The 9,234-nt window shown below is 28.8% G+C and overlaps 1 protein-coding gene across 1 annotated transcript in view; it reads left to right on the top strand.

Moving 5' to 3' along the window:
- The window catches only part of LOC106472449 (pre-rRNA processing protein FTSJ3-like), a 37,678-nt gene extending 31,249 nt beyond the window's left edge, over positions 1 to 6,429 (top strand). The window contains exons 16-19 of the mRNA XM_022401764.1: positions 1,674 to 1,783; positions 2,977 to 3,069; positions 4,430 to 4,524; positions 6,136 to 6,429. Coding sequence (XP_022257472.1) covers positions 1,674 to 1,783; positions 2,977 to 3,069; positions 4,430 to 4,524; positions 6,136 to 6,352 — 515 coding nt within the window. The 3' untranslated portion in view covers positions 6,353 to 6,429. The remainder of the gene's footprint in view (positions 1 to 1,673; positions 1,784 to 2,976; positions 3,070 to 4,429; positions 4,525 to 6,135) is intronic.
- Positions 6,430 to 9,234: the final 2,805 nt, after the last annotated feature.

Genomic DNA, 9,234 nt, shown 5'->3' with positions numbered 1-9,234 from the left:
GACACTTTTAACAAACAAGCTCAAAAGACATTCCACAAAATAATTGCATGCACTATATGTAGAAAATATTAGCATACCTCTATAATAAATTTGGAAAGACTAGCACATAACTAGAACCTTAACATAACAATTAAACTCATTTCCACTCCTGGAATGAAAATAACACACACGTTAAGAGAAATATATATAACAAACCCACCCCACAAGGAAACATTTACAAAACATAATGTAAAAGCCTTTTACATATGTGAAACAGAACATAATTTGAACATCAGGTTAAAAGAACACCAAAAAACTCCTTTCCCAAGTCCGTGAACATACAAACAAAAACAACCAAAATTTTTTCTGAACAGCATGTCACTATACTAAAACACTGACACTAACAGAGGAAACATCAGAAAAAGCCGTATTAATAAAATCAAACAATCCCACAATTAACAAATACCTAAGCACATCCCAATGTGTCTTAGTTTGTTATTTCCCCAGACATTCCTTATCTTATGCAAATCTTTCACACACCATATTCCTCGAGTTCATATTTACTCACTTTTGGTTTGTTTTTTCTGTTCAGCTATAAATAAATATTGTGTCAATTCATGCAAGCTGATTTGCATATACATAAATAATCACTATTAATTCTCTAATTTGAACACATTGTTGAATGTTAATTTAAATGCATACAACTTCTTTGCCATTAAAATCTGAGTACTTTAGAATGATCGCACCAGTGATTGAAACATTGTACCCTGTTTTAAAAAATACTATTCCTTACAGTAAAAGTTGTAACTTGTAATGAAAAAAAATTTTAAATTTAAATATTTAAACTTTTATTAAATAACTTGACACTGGATAACTGTATAAGTGATGTGTATTTCATTAAACAATTTTCACTAGCATACTGAACAATAACTAGTTATTTATGCTTAGAATAAGTTTTAGGTGTAGTGTTTCTGTACTTTGTATTTTCATCTGTATTGTGAAAAAAAAAGTCATTATAAAGCAAATTAAAATAATGTAATCAAGAATTCAACATTTCTAAATTTGTTTAATGATTTATCTTTTATTGACAGAGTAGCATTTAGTTAGATACAAAAGTCTGAAAATATATACTTATACTGCAGGTTTCACTGCTCTAATGAGTATGTTACTATAAACATTGTACAGATCTATCATAGTCTAACATTTAGATTTTTCTTGTAAGTTTACATACTTTAAAAATTTAAAGTATGTGATTATACCATTCTAGGTATTAAAAGAAAGCTATAACATGTATGGATGGTCATTATAGTCTTACCTTCTTTGTGATATTATACAGACAAGTTTTTATATGTAAAAGTAAATAATCATTCTTAAAATTTTCTCAGCCATTGATGTTTATACTTCACTCTTCTATATTTTTCACAGGAATATTATTTCATTAACAACACTGTGTGTTGCTATTTTTTCCATCACTGTGCAATCTTAAAGAAGAGCACAAAGTTTATTATGCTTTAAACTGCTTACTATTTCCATTTTGGGTATTTATAATGACAGCTTTTTTTAACAAGTTTGTATAGAATATTTTCTTTAAATTTAAATAAATTTTTGTTGAATTAATTAAACAAGATCCTTAAATGTGTGTCTTTTATTTGTAAGTATGATAATATATACAGTATATTTTATTATTCAATAAGAACATGCTTTATATTTCACAATAAGGTACACTTTCAATGATGAAAATCTCCCAGACTGGTTTGTGAAAGATGAAGAACTTCATTATAAAAAAGCAATACCTGTTACAGCTGTGAGTGAATTACAAAATTTATATGAAAAAATATCTTTTGCAGTAATTTAAATTAGATATTTTAAGCCAAAGATGTTACAAAAACCTCATTCTTTTGTATGTGTGGTACATACTTAAACATGAATATTCTGTTAATTTTGATTTATATAGTCTCACTTTTATACCTATTAGCAAAATTCATTCAATTCAGACATAAATATTTGCGAGAAGAATTATAGTTTGCAAGCCCAAAGTCAAGGCAGGCAACCATTAGCCTTGAAATGTGCATGACAGTGTGTTTAAAAATGACCTTTATTTTTATATTAGGTTTGTACTTAGTTTTGTTTTTAAACTGTATCAAAACTTAACCTGTTAATAATCAAGTTGTAAAAATGATTAGCTTTAGGATTGGCAAGTTTTTAAGTGCTTAGGAACAGATTCTGTACTTTCATAAATAGTAATTGGTGATTATAATTGTTAATGCTTATTTAACCCCCTTTACAACTTATGTGATAGGAATATTTGTTAGGCATGGATCAAAGGACAATAAAATGTAAGTATAAACAGATGTACACTGTTAGGAGCTTAAAGCAATTTATGATAACCAATTGTGGTTTTCTGTTACAATTTGCTGTCATTATAGAAAGAAAAAGGGTAATTTAGATTTTTTTTGTGGTGGTTATAAGTTTAGTCAAATTGATTGAATGCGTATAGAGTTAGGATAGAGAAAATAATGGATAAAATATAAAGATTTACTGACAGAAACATATGATATTTATTTAAGTGATTTTAGATATTAAACAATCATCAATTTGAAAATTTTCAGGTATTTTTAATCTTATCATGAAAATCACTCTAACTTCATAATATATTCATGGACAAATTCTGAGTAAAAATATACTTAAGTAAAAACATTTTTTTTTTTTTTGTACAAAAGTTTTTGGAATGTTAACTGAAAGCTCACCAAATTTCTTGAAGATATACAAAATATATTAAAATTTATAGTATAGAAACTGATGGTAAATTTTGGGTCATGAGGGTGGTGTAATCCACCGAGCCCGTAGTGAGAGGATTGACAATCCAAATTTTTTTTTTAAATTGTTACTTCCTGACTAGAACTAGTATGTGCTAATAATGAACCTATATCTGTTAATAAACATACCTTATGCTATTGTAAGTACTAATACATGTGTATTTTAATATTGCCGAACCAGGAAATGGTGTCACAGTACAAAGAACGTTTGAAGGAAATCAATGCCAGGCCAATCAAAAAAGTAGCAGAAGCAAAGGCAAGAAAGAAGAAAAGAGTAAGTAAGGACTTTGTTTTAATAAGTTAGGATAATTAAATATATATAATATGCTTTCCATTTTATTATACTACATTGTTCTTAATCTTTGTGTTACACTGTATAGTTACACTGGTAACTAAAAATATATGTGTTAACCATATTTTGAATGAGTATGCACAAATCACATCACTGAGTAATTTTTTCATTTTAAAAGAACTATGTTTTAGTGATCAAGCTTATTGTAATATGTTTAGATTTAAATGAAACAAAATAAAAACACTTTAGTAGGTGTGCCTGTGAGTTTAATAATGTATATAATTTGTTTATTTTCGAATGAAAGGAAAAAAATCATAGAAATTAATCATTATTGATTATAAAAAAGTATTCATTCAATGTCCGTGATGAGGGTCATTGTCTATTCTTATTTAAAATATATCTTCATCTCCCCACATAAACATTTAGATACATTTAAGCTCTGTTCACGTGGTGGCTGGATACAGCTCCTCATTCAGCAATGTTCGGGTGTTTTTGATGATAGAACATTACAATACTTCAAGGGCTTTCAATGGAATTTTTAGTAGAAACTATATCTGCAGCAGACTAGTAAGCATATGCATAAAGAGTGAAATTTCTACTCTGTAGGGAAGTTAGTGTAATTTAATTTTTATAAGTTTTTTCTTAAACTCCAAAAATGCTATAAAATGAGTATGTTTAAGCTCATTTTGGAAGACCTTATGAACACTACAAGTTCATGTTTATTTTTTACTGTAAGGTTGGATTTAGGCACTAATGGATGTTTCTTTAATGTCATTAATTTTTTGTGTAGTTTTTGTGTAGCTAGCAAAGAGTATTGTTCTGTTGCTGAGGAAAGTACTTGTTTTAGAGTTTGAAATGTTATCAATAATCCACTGTAATTTTACTTGTACAATTTGTTAAATGGACTTACTCATTTTCTTTCAGTCTACTAATTGTTTAACAATTTAATATAACTTTAAATATTAAGCTGTGTTTACTTGGTGGAAAGTAAAACACTGAGAAGAAAGTATATTAAAAGTTCAACCACTTTTGATTACAGTTAGTTTTATTGTTCTTTACAATTGATTCAGTTACTTTTCACTATTTTTGCAAAACAAATATAATTTTGAAATAGTTTAAACCAAACGTGTAAGTTCTTTCTTGAAGGTAAATTAGCTTTTCCCTGTGGTTTTCTTTCAATTTAATATATTATTTTTAAAGTGATTGTGTTTTTTATGTATTTTTTACAATTCCAAATTTTAATGCAAAGTCAAACCTCAAAAAAATGCATTTTGATGTTTAATGTGTACTTTCTACTCGGTATTTTATTAGTCTTTTATAAATTGTTCCTATTCATTCTCAGGCTTTAAAACGTATGGAGAAAGCAAGAAAAAAGGCTGAAAATATTACAGATTCTACGGACATGACAGACAAGGAGAAAGTACAGCACATTAAGTCGTAAGCTTTTGTTGTTGTTATTCTAATTTGTATTTGACTGATGCTATTAGTTATCTATTTTTTTTATTCTTTGCTTATGTATCTGTGTAAAAACTTGCTAATCATACGTATTTACATGCATTTATTCTGAATAAATAGTTTCTAGCTTTTTGTCAAACTTTCTGATTATATAGTATGTGGTATTAAAACATTATAGTGCTTATTGGTAAGTTATGGCCACAAATATCATTATAGGTTAGGCCTGGTGGTAAGGGCACACAACTCGAAATTTGCAGGTAGTAGGTTTGAATCCCTGTCACACTAAACATGCTTGCTGTTTCAGCTATAGGAGTGTTATAATGTGATGGTCAATCCAACTATTTTTTTGGTAAAAGAGTATCCTAAGTGGGTGGTGTTAACAAGCTGCTTTCTCTTTAGTCTATCACTGCTAAATTAGGGATGGCTAAAGTAGATAGCCCTCATGTAGCTTTGCGTGAAATTCCAGACAAACCAAACCATTGTATGTTAAACTTTTCAGGCATATTGGTTTATGACATTTAGCTTTTCTACTTAGTTTCTTATGTGGGATTCATCAGGTAATGAAACACAAGATTAACATATTATTTCATAACTTTCTCATTACCAGTGTTCTGAATTTTGGTGGTTTCTTTTTCAGCTTCATAAATGGATTAATGAAGCTAAAAACTTATAGGAAACTGCACACTTGATTCACCTTAAAACTAAATAAATGAAAACTGGTACAATGTATACTAAACTTAATATAAATGTTGTTAAAATTGCACCAACTATATGCAATTGATAGCTATTAACTTTTGTTTTTTGTCATTGATATTTACACACTTTGAATTTTTGGCTTTTTTTTTACATTGAAAATATGTCATAAATATGGCATGGTACTTTGAACTCTCAATCCACACTACTTAACCAAAGAGTAAGTCATATTTATTGTAAACCAGTAATAATTTACATTCTTCACATCAATAACTTTTCAAAAAACAGGATGCTTACAATTTGCTATTCATATCTCTCTACGTTTCATGGAAGTTGTGCCATGTCTGACATTTGGAACTTTAGTTACAAATAGCTTTAGACTTAAACATTTATGAGAAGCTAGCATACTACTTAGTCTCCAATAAATTATTTGAATTTATTTTGTTTATACATAATGCATTCTTATATTTATATTCAATATTCATAAATTTCAGTTTCAAAACCATAAGATGCACATATTATGTTTTGTGTATTTAAATTTTAACATGGATACCCATGCTTCACCAATAAGAATGACAATCAGCATGTGGTTTTGAACTCTTAACATAAAGTTGTTGTTTTTAGGACTTTTTTTTCAGTAAAGTAAAAATTACAAATTCTGTTGATTAAGGTAACTATTTTTTGGTAAGACTTAAAAATTATCAATAAGAATACGAGTGTTTAATTATGTATAAAATTACACCATAACTATTGTAAAAGATTAGTTCTCTTATAAATTTCATGTAAGCAGTAGCAATACTTTATCAGCAAAACAAATAATCTTGTATTTATTGCTTCTGTTTTAGCTATTTTTATACTTGTTAAAAAGATATATCTTGTTCTCATTTTAATTCTATTCAGAATCTACAAGAAAGCAGTTCAAGGTAAGAAGGAAAAAGAAATTACCTATGTAGTAGCTAAGAAAGGGATGGGCAAGAGAGTTCACAGACCAGCTGGGGTTAAAGGTCAATTCAGGGTGGTAGATCCTCGAATGAAGAAGGATAATAGGCGAAAGAAAACTGAGGAAAAGAATTTCAAACGGAAAAAAGGAAAAAGTCGAAGACAAAAAAGAACATAAGCTGGAGAAGTGTCAGACAAGTTTACATCATAGTTTAATTAATATTGTGTAAATAAAAACATTTCCAGAAGCCATAATAATTGTTTTGTTTCTTAATATTCAATACACAAAAACATCTTTAGCGATAACAATGAATTTCTGTTATTTAAATCTGTGGGAAAATTATTAATGTGGAATTTTTACAGACTTTTATCTTTTATACTTGTTACAGTATGACTAAAACAAGAAAATATTCTTAATAAAATCGGCAATTTTTATTTGTAAGCTCACATTGCAATAGCCTCTTACCCTTACAATAAGTTAAAACGTTTATACTAAGTATGCTTTGAAATAATTCCATAGTAGTTTTTCAGTAGTAACTATAATTAGTATTGAATACAATATTTTACCTTATCTGGACCTATATAGATTTTTTAACCAACCCATGTGTAACATAAATAATTTTTCAAACACAACTTTGTAAAATATTCCATCCCCTGATGTTTATTTTGTACTAAGTTATGCTCAATGTTTTAACATAGGAGTTAGAATCTATATTCCTTTTAATAATTGAATGCTTTATATGTTCTTTGTGGAACTATGATAGTTTTTATCCATCACATTCTGTTTCCATAGGGAAAAGATATTTGCAAAAATACAAACACAAATATAAAATATATGTATATAAATTTTAAATAAACAACTAATATAAAAAAATTGCCAGATAGGATAGATGAATTATATAATTTGTATATAAACGTGTGTGTGTGTTAAATGGAATGGAAAATACTTTTCATTTAGAAATACACGTAGCTGTTTAATTTTGGCTGCCCAATGGAATGTTAATACTCAGATATAATCTCATTGCTTGATAAATTCACGAAAGAATTTCAAAAATTATTTTTTTGATTTTAATACACTCATAAACAACAAATCTTTACTTATATGGTGTTACAATGTATGATCTTCTAAGTATGGTGAAAAGCTTTAATATCTGTTGGTAAATGAAAACAAATACAAATTTATTAGAAATAGCTCGAGATGCTCAACTCTGGAATTTAATTAATAGTCTGTCTTTGTCTGTGAACCTGTTAATTGAATAATACTTTTGATTGTATTGTTTGAAATTTTCTTTACTGTACTGTAATTTATTATTTTAAAAGTTTTTTAATTAATTTTCTTGGTGATAATACATAAACTGAGTTGATCTTTGCTTTTTGTGCAAAAAAGAATTAAACTTTTCAGCATTGCTCAGACATGCAACCTTTGCTGTGTTCCAATCTATAACTAAAGCAGAGAGCAACCAGTATGTATTATCTCAAAATCGAATTAACATTTCATTCTTAAAAGATATGAAATAGTTTTATTTCCTTTTGTGTCTGACACACAAGCCTTATAACACATTGTAAAGTTTAAAGAGATTATTTGGTCTTTCGAAGCTATTTTTGCCTGCCCTGGGCTGGGCATGGCCCAGTATTTAATGCATTGGTCTGTGGAACTGAAAGTTCATACTTCAAACTCCATTGCTGCAAATTGGTGCTCCCCACTGTCACTTTGGGTGTATTATAAAAGTGAGTGTTAAATCCCATTATTTAATTAGAATAGCCCAAGTGTTGGAAGTGAATGGTTTTGACTAGTTGCCTTCCCACTGGTCTATCAGTTCAAAATTAACGATGGCTATTGCAGCTAACCCTTCTATAGCTTTGTGAAAATATCCAAAATAAACAAACCTTGCACATCCATCCTTGAGAAAAATAAATGTTCAAACCCGTTATTTATTTTTCAGGAAAATATTGATTCTCTTCTTGAATATTGTAATTAATATATTTATAAATACCTCCTAAAATTCTATTAGTTTTATCACTAGCAACAGAGTACTGTTTTGATAGCTTAAGTGACTTATCCATCACTACACAAAGATTCTTCAGTCATGTTTTGGGAGGGTTCCCATCTGTATTAAACATGTGATCCAAATTATGATAACCCAATTACATTACCTGCACTTACTGTATTTGAAAATCACTTTCCAAATAGTTGTCCAATATACTATTTACCCAAGTTATTCTACAGTACCCCAACATCCTCAGTACAACTAGAAATATCTATGAATTTAATTTCCTCAGCAAACTTTACCAGTTATACCCCCATCAATAAACATTACTCAATGTAAATAAGAAATAGTATGGGCCCAAGCACTGACCCTGAAGTGTTTAATTAGTAACAAGATTACAGTGTGACGGACACTATGAATAAGAACTTTTACGTTCTCAAATCCAAACACCCTACAATCCTCAAAATAGTATTTCTTCAGCCCATACCACTGTGATTATTTAGCTAATCTTCTGTGTGGAATATTATCAAAAGCTTTTTAAAAATATAAGTACACCAGGTCCACACCTTTTCGATTGTTCAAGTAACATCCTTGGAAAGGTTAAATTAGTAAGACAATATTTCTCTTTAGTATCCATTTTGGCTTTCTTTTAAGGTATCTATATTTCACTAAATGATATTAACAGACTAGATTTTGTCCTTACAAAAGTAAGGCCAACTGAAGTATAATTTCCAAGACAACTCTTATAATCCCCCTTTTAATAATGGTTGTAACATTAGTAACCCTACAACCCTCAAGCAGCTGACCACTATCCATTGACCTGCCCAAGAGTGAAAGAGAAACTAGAATTTACATACATAATGCCACATGAAAAACACATTAGTGTGTATCAGAATAGTCCTCTATAGTTAAAACATAAAAAAGAAAAGCCTTTGCACAAAATCTATTCATAAAAATGAAATTACAAGCGTACTAAATAAGACCCTGTTGCATCAGCGAGGTCACATGATTAGTGTCACGCCACGTTTCTAGAAATAGCTTGTTCCTTCGTGAATGCCCTAGCATTTACTAG

Source organism: Limulus polyphemus, unplaced genomic scaffold (assembly GCF_000517525.1).
Source record: "Limulus polyphemus unplaced genomic scaffold, Limulus_polyphemus-2.1.2 Scaffold4, whole genome shotgun sequence".
In the NCBI taxonomy this organism is placed as follows: Eukaryota; Metazoa; Arthropoda; class Merostomata; order Xiphosura; family Limulidae; genus Limulus; species Limulus polyphemus.
This window is presented reverse-complemented; position numbering and strand designations above follow the sequence as displayed.